The sequence below is a fragment of the Cotesia typhae genome, unplaced genomic scaffold (genome assembly GCF_013202065.1).
Source record: "Cotesia typhae breed Kobodo isofemale line unplaced genomic scaffold, CoteBio_Ctyphae contig_50, whole genome shotgun sequence".
NCBI lineage: Eukaryota > Metazoa > Arthropoda > Insecta > Hymenoptera > Braconidae > Cotesia > Cotesia typhae.
Genome location: NW_027423758.1, coordinates 535,218 through 549,002, shown reverse-complemented (window position 1 = coordinate 549,002; position 13,785 = coordinate 535,218). Strand labels below are relative to the sequence as shown.

Below are 13,785 nucleotides of genomic sequence, written 5' to 3'. Positions count from 1 at the left end.
TAATTTAAAAATATATATAAAAAAAATCAATAATCTTTTTTATTATTAAATTTGTAATCAAATAAATAAAAATAATAAAATATTTATTGTGTTTTATTTAAATATAAATTAAAAACCAAATATATATATTTTTTTTTATTTTTATTGAGATCCTATAATTAATACAATAATAATAAATTATATACATTATATAAAAGGCACAATATATCTACATACTCTATATACAATAATTTTAAATAATAAAAAATACATATATACAATCATTACTGTTAAAAATATTTAATAAAAATATAATATCAATAAAAATAATTAATAAAAAAGAAATTGCATGTAAGGAAGAAATCAACTGATTAAAATACAAATCACAATGCATATTCTTCTATTAATTATCTCTAATTAAAAAATCTATATAATTAAAGCTTAACTTTCTTAACGCTAGCGTCTTATAGCTATTTATTGAGTCGTTGAGATGTAAAAAAATTAAATTACCTAATTTCTAATTACTAATTGTGTATAAAAAAAGCGCAATGTATAAAAAATTTATTTTATACGTTGCCAACAATTTTTTTTTTTTTCCACAGAAAAACTTCCAAAAATTTTAAATTTACAATAATAACAATTTTTATGCAGTAAAAATATATATAAAAATTCTACATCGTTGTAATTACATAGGAATGTAATAAATATTCCAAAAATACGATAATATTTGGACGAATAATTTTTTAACATCTACGTATTAATTTTTTTTATTATTTCTTCCAATACACGGAAAGAACAAGATGACACTAGTTATCATCCCAGATTATATTCAGTATAATCTGGGATTATACTCAATATAATCTGGGATTATACTCAGTATAATCTGGGATTATACTCAGTATAATCTGGGATTATACTCAGTATAATCTGGGATTATACTCAGTATAATCTGGGATGATATTCAGTGTTATCTTTTTTTCGTGTACTTAATCGTTTTTTTTTTATTTCATTATTATTAGTTTAATATATATTTAATACATATTATAATAATATATAAATAATAAGGCGTTTAAGCTTCAGGTGAGCACTATAATTTAAATTATCTAATTAAATATTTAAAACCGCAAATTTTCTTTGGCTTGATAACATTTATTATTTTTATTGTTGTGTTTATTATATTTTTTTATTAATAAATAAACAAATTAAAAAAATTTGTACGTATTTTTAATTAATTAAAAATGCACCGGAATATTTTTACTAATAAATCAACGATCAAGAAGTAACAGATGAAAAAAAAATAACGGAATACTATAATACTGATTAACAGTTTAATTATTGTAAATTAATTAATTAATAAATAAATAATTTTTTTTTACAATGAAAAGTGAATAAATAGTGTGCCAAGTAACCATTTTTAACAAAACAAATTACTAACCATTAATCAATAACAATAACCGGCGTAGTATTATATTGTGTAGTTAACAATAAACAAATAATTAATTAATTTTTTTTTTAGCTGCAATTTGAACACAAACTGGTTAACTCTTACATTTGGTTCTTATGGCATGACTCTAGTATTTGGCTTGTTTTATTTTTTAAAATAAAACTTTTTATTGTGAAAAATTATAGCTTTGATTAACAATTAAGCAGAAATTAATATTTATTAATATTTATTTATTAACAATGCTTCCCACTTTTTAATTAAAATAACTTCTTGAGTTTTGAAAATTTTTCATTTTCTTGGCGGGAATTTAAAAAGAAATTTTTGAATTTGAATTTAATTCCCGTGAAAAAAAATTGAGTGGTAAGTTTTAAAAATTTCTAACCTCAATTCCCGCCATATTTGTTCTTCGTTCCATCTCAAATTTTTTTTCATCAAAATTTATTTGATTGAAATAATATTTTTAATTGAAGTAATTTTTTTTTTTAATCTAGAGAGTAGTAGAATTAAAATTCTACGCTTTTTTTTTTTAAATCTCGATTATTATTGTAATTAATTAGACTAACTAAAAAGTGGAGTAAGAAGAATAGCTTGAACTTCCGGCAAATTGTTAATAGACAACTTCATACCCAAGCCTATTGCAAATAGTCTTTTGTTCTGTATAAATATATAATAATATTGTATATTAATTAATAATAATAATAATTATTATAATATGTAAATATTTACACTATCTAAAAATCTATTATAATTATTGTAAGCTTATAAAGATAATAAATTATTTACAAACAAATTTTTTATCCAAAATAGTTCTCAAGCATATAAACTGGAAGATTTTTTTTTTATGGCTGTAAAAAGAATTCGCGTGGTTGATTTAAGATAAAGTGTCTCGCGCGAAGAACACATTTCGTTTATACACATACAATTTTATTGCCCATTTCTAGTCTAATGTATATTTTTTTTTTTAAATCGCAATTAAATAAATAAGCATTAAAAAATAAATTTGTTCTTAACTTTTCGATAGATGAAATTAAAAAAATAAATAAAACTTAATTTAATTTATAAAATTAAAATGAAATATTTCAATTTTTTTTGAAAAGAATCATTGGAGCATTAAAGATTCGAGATTACGATGCAAAATAGTATCTTTTACGGCATTAAAAACAACTTTTATGTTTTCTGTATCAACGGCTGTTGTAAAGTGGTGGAATAGAGGTTTACGTGGATCCCTTTTTACAGATATAAACATGTCTAATATAAAATTCTGCACGTCTTTCATGGAATGTGAATCACCTGTAAATTGCGGAAAATACCAGCACAGATTTGTCTCAGGCGAACGGACTTTTTTTTCAAGTAAATCCGTTTTGTTGAGGAACAATATTATGGATACTCCACCAAATATCATATTGTTTACTATTGTGTCAAATATATTTCTTGACTCTTCAAGCCGATTTGTTCTCCTGAAATTTAAACAAATTTTTATTATTATTATTAAATTAATATTTCTTCTTTATTTAAAAAATTTTAATTATTTAAATTTTTCTTAAGAAATAAATTATTATGAAGAAAACTTAAAAAAAAAATTATTGATGGTATTTTTTTTAATAATAATTTATTTATTCAGAAAATTATTATTATTATTTAATGTCATTGCAAAGGTCATGATTTAAATTTGTGCCTTTTCAAAGTTTCATATAATTTTCACCAAAAATAAATTTATTATGATAAGAATTTAGGCTGCATTTGAAAACGCTCTGTCTCTAGATACATAATTAAGAAATTACCTTGTATCTCGTGAACTATTGACATTTTTAAAGATATAAGCTCACCCCGACATTACACTTATCGAGACCTTTCATTTGAGTACCCACATCAATTTTTCATATATTTCATATATTTATATATTCCACAAATACCATATATATAAAATATATAAAAAAGGCCATGTGGGTACTTAAATGAAAGGTCTCGATGAGTGTAACATCGGAAAGAGCTTATTACTTTCATTATTTGTTAAAAAGTAAATATAAATACCTGTCTTCTAATAAAACTTGATCGAATTCAGATGTTGAAACTAAAAAAAGTATCGACGTTACACAATCGAAACACTGATACCACTTTTGTCTTTGTGATCTTTGACCACCGACATCCACAAATAAAAACGGTATATTATTTATTGGTATTACAAATTCCGATATTCCTTTTGTTGCTTTTCTACAGTGAAGTATATCTTGATGCGTTGGTACATAATCCTGAAAAATAATTTTTTAATTTAATAAAAAAAATTTTTTTTTATAAATTACAAGGTTGTAGATATATTATACGCACTCAGAATTAAAAAAAAATGTTTTCTTCATATTTTCCAATAATTATATTTTAATAAATTTTTATAAAAATTAATCAATTTTTTTTTATCAACCCAAAAAAATAATTATTAAAAAAAAAATAATTAATTGATAAATTTCAAAGTTACTGCGACCTATAAATTAATTTTTATTTTAATTAAAAAATATCATAAAAAAAAAAAATTTTTTTTCTGATCTAAGTGCGTATAATTCCTCAAAAATTAAATAAAAAAAAATATTTACCGCCCGTGCAATTCTGTCAAGATGATCCAAAAAATACTGGACCGAGTCGCTCTGAAAAAAAAAAAAAAAAAAAAAAAAAAAATCAACCTTCAATAAAACTATTTATCACAGGAAGTACTTATCGCAACAAAATAAAATTAATTTAATCAAGAGATTAATCATTATCAATAAATAAAAAAATAAATAAACAAGTGATCTCACAAAAATAAAATAATCAAAATTTCAAATCTCTATTCCAACAAAGGACACAATTTATAAACTGACAATCGTTTAATACAAGTCTTTTTGCTCGACAGAGTAGAGCAACTTGACATATTTATTCTCATATATTCTATTATTGTATGATCACATGAAAGCGCTAATAAAAGTAAGTAAGTAAGTAAGTAGTAACTGATTATATAAAGACTAGGTTATTATCTTTGCATTAGTCATTGCCTTGTTAAGTTAAGAATGTTATTATTTTTACAGTACTACAAGTTAATCTAAATTATCATAACTTGATTGCAAGGTAAGTAAGTCATTAAAAAATGTTTACCAGTTGAAACTCTCTTCTTCTGTCGAAGGCTTTTCTGATAGACCCGTCTCTCCACAAGCTGTACAATGAGGGCACATAATAGAGAAATAATCTCGCGTCTAGGATCATTGTGTTTTCTATTTTCAGCAATTGATAACCTATGTCATAGTTCTTAGGATTTTCCCATGGTATGTTAAGCTTATCTCGAGCGTCGACCAGCACCTTCATTCCTTTTATTATATTTTGGTAGATAACATGCTGGTACTCCTTAATTAACTCCGGCTATAAATAGACAAAATTCAATAATTATTATTGTTGATTTAATACAAGAACATTTATTTACTTTCTAAACTTTTTAGTTTATTTTTTTAGAAAGTTTCTTATGGAGTTTTTCTTTATGTACTTAGCAGACGGATTGTTTTTATGTTTAAAATTAATTAACAAGTTGAAAAAAATTTTTTTTCATCATTTTTTTAATAATAATTACTCATTTAATTAAATAGTCAATTTTTTTGATTTTTAAAAAAATTTTTAAGTGCTTTCTAAGTGAAAAAAAAATTCATTTTTAATTTTTATACATTTTTTTAATTGATAATTTTTTTAATAAATATATTAAAGTAAAAAAATTGACAAAAATTCTTTAAAATTAAAAATACAAATTTAAAAAAAAATTAAAAATTATTGCTAATTTTAATGTAACTTTTTAATTAAAATTAATTTATCAGATTTAAAAAATTTTAAGAATTTTTTAACAAATGAATTTAAAAAAAAATTTTTTTTAATTAAAAATTTAAATTTTTAGAAAAAATTTTGTTTGTTAAAAAAAATTTTTAAAATAATTAAGTAATTGCTAATTTTAATGAAATTTTTTAATTAAAACAAATTCATCAGATATTTCATCATTTTTATAACAAAAAAAAATTGACGTAAAAATTTTTAAAAATTAAAAATGCAATTTTTTAAAAATAATTTTTTGGCACAAATTTTTTGTTAAAAAAATTAATTTTAAATTATCAATTATTCTTTAAAAAATTTTTAAATGTCACAAAAATTCAATAATTTTTTTCAGAACTCCAAAATAAAAATAAAACACAAGTTAGTTGACACCCGCATTGAAAAAAAAATTTTTTTTCCTTGAAAAATAATAAACAAATATTTAAAAAAAAAAAAAAAAAAAATTGTATTAGTCATACCTCAAATTTAATTCCATGAATAATTCGCATCTGTTTAAGAAATGTTGATTTTCCACTTTCACCAGCACCAAGCAATAACAATTTAACCTGTCGCCTAAATGTTTGTCGATCTTTCTCCAGCATCCGATCTATTTCCTGACTCTTGTACCTCTGTTCTATTTCTTCAGGACTAAATTTAAACCTCAAACAACAACTGCATGACCACGTTAATGAATTCGCCATTTTAATGTGCACCAACTCCAAAAATATCAATATTAAATATAAAAACTGTTAACTAAAACTAAGCACGTATTGTATAAAATAATTAACAATAACCAGCGAGCATCAGTAACTAGACCATCACAAGGTCTCTGCTAAATTAGCACTTATTACACTCTACCTTCCTGCGTCCACACTCCACACATCAAACATATGTATGTAGCGTTAATACCTACATACATATATGCCGAGATATTACTCACTAATAATATATTTTAAAAGCACATATACGTCTTCCTTCCGACTTTCTTTCTCAGTTCTCGGCACATTCACATTCACCTCCGACCTCCAGATTATCCTCCGTCCCCACCCGATTATTTTTTTAAATCTGTAAAAATTTTTTTTTATTATTTTTTATGTTTAATTTTAATTAATTACACGTTTGTAATTTTAAAAACGTAAAAATATGGATTTTTATATTTATAATAATTTATTAAAAAAATTAACAATTAAAAATTTTTATAAAATAAAAAATGCAATTTTTTAAAAATAATTTTTTTGGAATAAATTTGATTGTTAAAAAAAAATTAAAAAATGGCTGACAGCAAATTTTAATGCCATTTTTTTAACAAATAAACTATGTCAAAAAATTGACAATTAGAAAATTTAAAAAATGCAATTTAAAAAAAAAAAATTAAAAAATGGAGCAGCTGCTAATTTTATTATAATTTTTTAATAAAAAATAAATTTATCAGATGTTTAATAATTTTTGTAAAAAAAAAAATTGACATGTAAATTTAAAAAAAAATAAAGTTGCATTTTTTAAAAATAAATTAATTTATTAAAAAAAAAGAAGGAAAAATTATCAAGTGTCTGTTACTTAAATGTCATAAAATAAAGACACAATGACATTGAGTATTCACCTGGGCGTTCACGCCATCAGTTCTCGAGCACTGCTTTTATTTTTTTCACCATTCACTTAGAGTTCCTTTTTTCTTTTATAAATTCCCTGAAAATTTAATAAATAATAATTATTATTATTAACAATAATTAGGAATAAAAAATCTAAATAACTATAATTACTACCGTAAATAATTATCCAGATAAATTTCACAGTAAGAACACTTGCTCGCCAGCATGATCAGCCATGATAACTTTATTTATATATTACACATAAATATTTATAAAATATATATATAATGCACCGGTAAGAAGAGGCTTTGTCTTGGCTTATAACGTCTCCAAGTAAAGTTATAAGTTCTTATACTTGCACTTAACTTATATATATTTAATAATATATATTCTACCGTGAGCAGAATACTCTACGGATGGTGACGGTAGGCATTATATTATATATAATACACTGAATAGGAAGTTGAGTTGCTGTTATAAGATATATTATAAATATTTACTTGTATTGTAAATTTAAAAGACTGGAATATTGTTGGTCAAGCTCAAGCTGGAGCTGGACCCGATTTAAGATGGATCGTACCGTAGTTCTTCCTGTTTACATCAGATGTGACTACTGAATTTTAAAAAAATTATTTTTTCTTTTTATTGTTAATTTTTTTCTTCAATTATTTTTTTCTTGCAAGGTATGTCTGTATATTTATAGAAAAAATATGGATTTGGCACACGGAACACACGGAGCTCGCGAAAGTACGATAACGCATTCGGAGACTCACTACATATAACATATCATAACGTGTAACTACATTTTAGTATTTTAGTGTGGGGGAGACGACCAATAAAATATGTGCGCGCTCACGGTAAATATATATGTCTCTTTCAATCACACATATGTGTGCGCTCACTTGCTGAACTTGTTGGATATATATATTTATATATATTTTTTTTAATGGCGGGCTGTTGATGGCAATGAAGGAAATTTTTTTCCTGCGGTAAATAAGACAGTTTTAATAACACTGAAGTTTTGACAGATATGAAAAATTTTTTGGGACTTTTTTAGCAATTGAATTATTGAAAAAATATTTAATTAAAATTTTCATAATGCTGAAGTTAGCTGTCAGCAGTCAATTTTAAAATCCTTAAGTCAATATTCAAAAAAATGGGACCTGATTTCTTATTGGTCGAAATTAAGGCGCGCTTTTTAAATTTCTAATTTCAATTATAATAAAAAAATGCTTTTAAAAATTTTCACTTGTAATTTTTATTAATTTTCACATGTAGAATTTTTTAATTTAATTTTTTTTTTTTATAATAATAAGAAAAAATAAATATATAAATAAGAAGAAATAAACTTCACAAAATTAAAAGACATTTAGACAATAAAAATTTGAAGAAATTTCCTGCAAAAGAAGAAAATTGCCAGCGATTTTTTCAGAAAAGCCGATAAGTGTTTAGTTCAGGATTTTCAGCTAACCAGTTGCGCATTTTTTCTCGAATAATTTCACCAAGATCGTCGACATTTTCAAACTTTAAATCGATTTCTCGCTTATAAGAATCGAGAGTCAGTTTATTTACTCTGGATAAAACTCCAGCAAGAAGAACTTTATGTTTCCTGCTCTTAACATTGCACATCAGAAAACCCAATAAATTTTCATACTGGGAGATGACGTAATCCTGAAAATAAAGTTAGTTATTTATAACTTTGTATTAATTAATATCAAAAAAAAAAAAAAAAATTAATTACACTTACCGTCTTTTTAAAGTGACACATCGAATAGGCAGAGAGTAAATCAAAACACTGCACACTTATGCTTCTTCCCTTATAAGGAAACATAAAGCACCTTGAAAAATTGTTATCTTCAATATCGGAATAATTTTAAGCTATTTTTTTAATTTGCTTTTCTTCATTGTAATTTGGAACCGTGTCATAAGCCTCTTGCGCAGTACCGACTAGCAAAGTTCTATTATTATCTGATACTACCGGTTGATCGGTAATCAATATTACAATTTTACGCGCGGTTGAATTGTATTCACTTGTCAAATTTGTGTTGTAAAAAATACTTTTGTCTTGTACAAATGCCATGTCTTGGAATCTAATTGAGTTATGATAGAATTCTATGACTATTTTCCAATGATCTACTTTAGAAGCGCTGAAATAATTTTAAATAATCATATAATCAAAAAAAAAAATTAAAAAATTAATTTAACAGATATTTTATAATTGAATAATAATTTTTTTAATAAAAAAATTATAGCAAAAAAAAATTAGAAAAAAAAATTGACTTTTAGAAATTAAAAAAAATTATTTTTCAGAATAAATTTATTTATTAAATAAAATTTAAAAATTGTCAAGTGACTTTTAACTTAAGCGTAAAAAAAAAAAAAAAAATAAATAATTTACTTACTGATTATTATTATCTCTAAAATAATAGATTTATGAGAAATATTCTGAAAGACTTATTCACTTAAGCTTAAGCTTTCAATTTAAATATTGTATAGTCTAGCAGGTGAAGAAAAAAAATCGTCATTGTTGCTTCAAAAATTTATTTTGAGATTTTAAATTAAAAAAAAAAAAATTAATTCAATAGAATATTTTAAAAATTATTGAAAAATTATTCTGATAAATTAATTGGATTTTTTTTGGGGCTTAACCACAATCATAATTTTTTAGTAAGTGAAAAAAAAATTTTTTTCCATTAAATTGACGGCTTAATATTTCTTCTTTAATTTTTTTTGATTATAAAATAATTATTTATTCTTTATTTTCAGGTTCAGGATTTTTTTGACAAGTGGTTGATGTCAATGGTGGAATTTTCTTGCTGCTATAATTAAAACAGTTTAATTTTATTTATTTATTAATTTTTTATTAAAATTAATTTAGCAGATATTTTACAATTTGAAAAAATTTTTTTTTTAAATAAATTATACCAAAAAAATTGATAAGTAGAAATTAAAAAAAATTAAAAATACAATTTGAACAAATTAGTTTAGTAAATAAAAGAAAAAAATGATCAAGTGACTAATTGATATTTTTTATAGATTTTTCAAACGGAAAATTATTAAAAAAAAAGATTGTAAATTTATTAGAACTAATGAAAAAATAAATTTCACCAAATAAAAAATTTTTTTTAATTTCCTGCAAAAGAAGAAAACTGCCAGCGATTTTTCCAGATAAGCCAATTAATAATAAAAGTCAAAAGTTATTTCCTTAGGATTTTCGATAAACCACTGGGTTATTTTTCTTCGAAGAGTTTTACTATCATCCTCGACAAGTTCAAACTTTAAATGGACTACTGGCTCATAACAACTGAGAGAATATTTATGTACTTTGGATAAAACTCCGACAAGAACAGCTTCTTCTTTGCTGGTCTTAAGAGGGCAAATCAAAAAATTCGAAAGATTTTGATACTGGGAGATACTGTAATCCTGAAAAAAAAAATTAGTTATTCATAATTTATGTTATTAAGAAAGTAAGAAAAATGTTGTGTGTCTTTTAATATCGAAGAAAATTAATTCCACTTACCGTCTTGTAAAAGTGACACACTAAATAGGTAGGGCCTAAATCAGAGCATCGAAAAACTACATTTTTTCCTTGAGGTGGAGACATAAAGCACTTTACAAAATTTATATTTTCGAAGTCAGCCACACTTCCAACTATTCTTCTAAGTTGCTTTTTTTCATTGTAACCTGGAACTTTTTTATAAGCATATTGCACATACGGGGTCAACAAAAATTTATACAAATCTGATACTACCGGTTGATCGGTAATCAATATTGCAATTTTTGGCAAGTTTGGATCGTATTTACTTGTCAAAGTTATGTGGTAAAAAAAATTTTTTTTTTTTTATAGATGCCATCTTTGGAAATCTCATGAAGTTGTGAAAAAGTCTATTACTATTATTTTCCAAGGCATTCTGTTAGAAAAGCTGAAATTTTTTTAAAATATAATTATTAAAAAAAAAAAAAAAAAAAAAAAAATAATTAAAAAAAAAAAAATTTTTTTTTTTTATCAAAAACAATTTTTTTTTTTATAAAAAAAAATAAATTTACTTACCGATAAACATATTCAGCATCTCCAATAAAAACCCGAGGGGCTATTGGTATAACTTTACAATTAATATGTTGATTATCATATCGTATAAAATTAACCAACCATGTTTCATTATTATTTTTAATAATTGTCTTAAATTCTCCCATAAATTTATCAAAATTGGGTTCTTCATTTACAATAAAAACAACGAAGCATTGATTTAAAATTATTGACAGTATAATTAACAATTCAGTATTCATAATTTATTTGTTTTAACAAAATACTTCACTACTTTTCTGATAATTGATCTAACTGTTCTAATAGCATAAGCAATACTATGCAGAGTAATTTTTGGTAGGATGAATGTGCAGTAATTAATAGTGACGTTATCAAATAAGAATTCTATGAATTGAATTAGTATTTAAATTTCGGAAACTTTTGAAAAGTTATTTTGAATTCGAGATTTGACAAATATAATAATTTTTGAGTTTTATTTTTTTAGTTAAAAAAATTTTTTTTTAATTTTAATTTTGAAATAAATTTTCGATGTTCAAATAAATTTTTAAAAAGTTCAAAAAAACTTTTAATTGTGCTCATTAAAAAAAAATTTTTTTTCCTTGAAATTAAATATTTTTTCACATCAAAAATTAATCTAGAAAAAAATCAAAATAAAATCCTTAAAAAAACCAAAAAAAATAAATACACCAAAAAATTAACGAAATAGTTTATTATTTATCTCCAAATATTTCTTACATTTAAAAAATTTATTACAAATCCCCTTAATAAAACATCCTTAATTAAAATCTAACTGAAGAATCATAATAATAAAAATCCTCACATTAATTCCTAAAACCCCCCGAATCTTTTTCTTAATCATTAAAAACCTATAATACACACACACACTCACCTCAAAAGCTCTCAACTACGTCATCCCAAGATCATCGTCATCTTCACAAAGCTCACCATCTTCAAAATACGCCCTGAGTTTAACCGAAGCCTCATAAATTTCATTCATCAGCTCAGTTTTCAAGGTGACTTCACTCTTGAGGTCAATGACCTGCTTTTGGTACCTCATGAGATTGATCCTGAGTTGATTGCCAGTGAGCTTTTCCTTCCTGAATTTCTCCGTGAGGTCGCGGTTGATCTCCTCGAGCTGCGCGATCTGCTTGTCCTTCTCACTGAGCCTGAGCATCAGTTCCTTGGCAGAAGGCTGCTGGACGTCCTTGAAGGCCTCCGCGGCGGATATCCTGGACTGGAGCTCTATATCCTTGCTTCTCTCCTTCATCTTGTCCATCATGCCCCAGAATATGTCCGCCATGATGCTCACGCTGCTGAACTGGCTTCTTCTTGACCTCGTTGACTCTGTCGTCGTTGATACCAAGTTCTCCGAAATCTCAAAGGTTTTTTTATTATTATTACTATTATAATTATTATTATTATTACAATTATAATAAACAGATTTCTTCTTAGATTTAAAATTAATTCCTTCTTCCCCAGACTTGCTCGCGTTAAAATAATTAACCCTCGAATTGCTAGCTTCACTTTTGCCTCCAAAAGTTTCCAGCTGATTAGAATTATCCATCGAATTATTAGAATTATCAACAACCTTCCCCTTCCCACTTTCTTCGCAAAATTTTCTCACCTTTTCTTTAAACTGAAAGTCATTCAGCAGCTTTGGATCCGCCGCCTGCATCTTGATGGTCATTTTTGGAGAAGTTTTAACCAAATTGCCATCACTTAAATTCAGCTTTATTTTAGGAAGCTTGTTGAGGTCATCAATGCCCTTGCCAGTTGATCTTACAGGCGTCTTAATGAAGACCGGTGTAGAGACACTAATACCTAGTGACTCACATGCAGACTTGCTGGACAGACTGTCATCGTGGGCACTCTTCGGCCGGACCAAAATTACCTTGTTGTTCAACACTTGCTCGTCGAGTTTCTTCAGCTTGGTGGGCTTGCGCCTTCTCGGCAACCTTTGACGGTCGTTCAGGCGAAGCAGCGGAGAAAGCTCCTCCAGTAAGTTTTTACTCAAGTCCTGCTCAGGGTTGGTCGGTTCTAAGTACTCGTATGACGAAGTTTCTCCGGGAGATTCCTGCATGCTGGTCGAGTTTTTGGTCATTTTTATTTGAAACTCTCCGGGAGGTGATAAAAATTCATGTTCGGCCTTTCTTTTGGCCATTATTTAGATACTTTTTAAGGGGTTTTTCTGAAATATATTTTTTTATTAATTTAAAAATTTTTTTTACAAATTAATTAAATTAATTAAAAAATTATTAACTTATAGCTAATTTTAATTAAAATTAATTTAGAAGATATTTTATAATTTTGAGAATGCTTGTAAAAATAAACTAAGATAAAAAATTGACATTTAAAAATTTTTAAAAATACAAAGTGCCAATTTTATTAAAAAATAATTTTTGTGAACAAAATTCATAAGTTAAAAAATTAAAAAATTTTTAATTAATTAATTGTTTTGTCAAACAATAAATAAAATATATTAAGAACAAAAATACTAACCTCTAAATTGTGTTTTTATCAAATTGGCTCCATCTTGAAATAGAAGACTGGAATTGTACAGTTAAAGCGCACTTAGTTATTTTGTTTGTGTACACACAAATGATTAATTTTATTGTTTATTACAATTATTTATTTTATTAATTATTTGATACAATAATATTTTGTTTTGTTGCTATATTCATAACGTAAACTATCTGTTGAATCTATTTTATCTGTTGGATTCTCGGTTAGTAAGATTGAAATGTTTGCTTACCAACAAAATGACAGAAAATGGTGGAAATAAATATTTTTTAGTTCTAATTTTAATTTAATAAATAAAAAAATGACAATTTAAAAAATCGGCTAACTAACTTCAGGATTATAAAAGTGAAAATTAACTTGGTAGGTATTTAATAATTTTTGTAACAAATTATATA

The 13,785-nt window shown here is 24.8% G+C and overlaps 4 protein-coding genes across 5 annotated transcripts; all 4 read right to left on the bottom strand.

Moving 5' to 3' along the window:
* Positions 1-124: 124 nt before the first annotated feature.
* On the bottom strand, positions 125-7,578 carry Cta (Guanine nucleotide-binding protein subunit alpha cta). The gene is made up of 7 exons (XM_074249695.1): positions 7,000-7,578; positions 6,837-6,922; positions 5,716-6,301; positions 4,544-4,804; positions 4,009-4,059; positions 3,455-3,672; positions 125-2,880 (listed from the first exon to the last, which is right to left on the bottom strand). Exons 3-7 carry the CDS (start codon positions 5,935-5,937, stop codon positions 2,523-2,525), a joined length of 1,110 nt encoding a protein of 369 aa, XP_074105796.1. The 5' UTR covers positions 5,938-6,301; positions 6,837-6,922; positions 7,000-7,578; the 3' UTR covers positions 125-2,522.
* Positions 7,579-8,091: 513 nt separating this feature from the next.
* Positions 8,092-8,749, bottom strand: LOC141531889 (uncharacterized). The gene is made up of 2 exons (XM_074249971.1): positions 8,573-8,749; positions 8,092-8,496 (listed from the first exon to the last, which is right to left on the bottom strand). The coding sequence occupies exons 1-2, from the start codon at positions 8,654-8,656 to the stop codon at positions 8,254-8,256; spliced, it is 327 nt and encodes a 108-aa protein (XP_074106072.1). The 5' UTR covers positions 8,657-8,749; the 3' UTR covers positions 8,092-8,253.
* An 892-nt stretch (positions 8,750-9,641) lies between these two features.
* Positions 9,642-11,464, bottom strand: LOC141531738 (uncharacterized). Its single transcript, XM_074249696.1, has 3 exons — positions 10,877-11,464; positions 10,346-10,748; positions 9,642-10,248 (listed from the first exon to the last, which is right to left on the bottom strand). Exons 2-3 carry the CDS (start codon positions 10,427-10,429, stop codon positions 10,003-10,005), a joined length of 330 nt encoding a protein of 109 aa, XP_074105797.1. The 5' UTR covers positions 10,430-10,748; positions 10,877-11,464; the 3' UTR covers positions 9,642-10,002.
* A 100-nt stretch (positions 11,465-11,564) lies between these two features.
* LOC141531736 (uncharacterized) lies at positions 11,565-13,573 on the bottom strand. 2 transcript variants are annotated; one of them, XM_074249694.1, is made up of 3 exons: positions 13,370-13,573; positions 12,495-13,058; positions 11,565-12,245 (listed from the first exon to the last, which is right to left on the bottom strand). In XM_074249694.1, exons 2-3 carry the CDS (start codon positions 13,029-13,031, stop codon positions 11,775-11,777), a joined length of 1,008 nt encoding a protein of 335 aa, XP_074105795.1. In that variant the 5' UTR covers positions 13,032-13,058; positions 13,370-13,573; the 3' UTR covers positions 11,565-11,774. The 2 variants fall into 2 exon arrangements, with proteins under 2 accessions (XP_074105795.1, XP_074105793.1); XM_074249692.1 differs by having other exon boundaries at positions 11,565-13,058; positions 13,370-13,571.
* Positions 13,574-13,785: the final 212 nt, after the last annotated feature.

Bases quoted from the DNA above. Each gene is read 5' to 3' on its own strand.
- Cta (XM_074249695.1), bottom strand. From the start codon at position 5,937: ATGGCGAATTCATTAACGTGGTCATGCAGTTGTTGTTTGAGGTTTAAA. The intron at 4,805-5,715 runs GTATGACTAATA...GTCTATTTATAG, and splicing joins TTCATGGAATTAAATTTGAG to CCGGAGTTAATTAAGGAGTA. The intron at 2,881-3,454 runs GTATTTATATTT...TTTAAATTTCAG, and splicing joins CAAGTTTTATTAGAAGACAG to GAGAACAAATCGGCTTGAAG.
- LOC141531889 (XM_074249971.1), bottom strand. From the start codon at position 8,656: ATGTTTCCTTATAAGGGAAGAAGCATAAGTGTGCAGTGTTTTGATTTA. The intron at 8,497-8,572 runs GTAAGTGTAATT...CTTTATTTTCAG, and splicing joins TGTGTCACTTTAAAAAGACG to GATTACGTCATCTCCCAGTA.
- LOC141531738 (XM_074249696.1), bottom strand. From the start codon at position 10,429: ATGTCTCCACCTCAAGGAAAAAATGTAGTTTTTCGATGCTCTGATTTA. The intron at 10,249-10,345 runs GTAAGTGGAATT...TTTTTTTTTCAG, and splicing joins TGTGTCACTTTTACAAGACG to GATTACAGTATCTCCCAGTA.
- LOC141531736 (XM_074249692.1), bottom strand. From the start codon at position 13,031: ATGGCCAAAAGAAAGGCCGAACATGAATTTTTATCACCTCCCGGAGAG.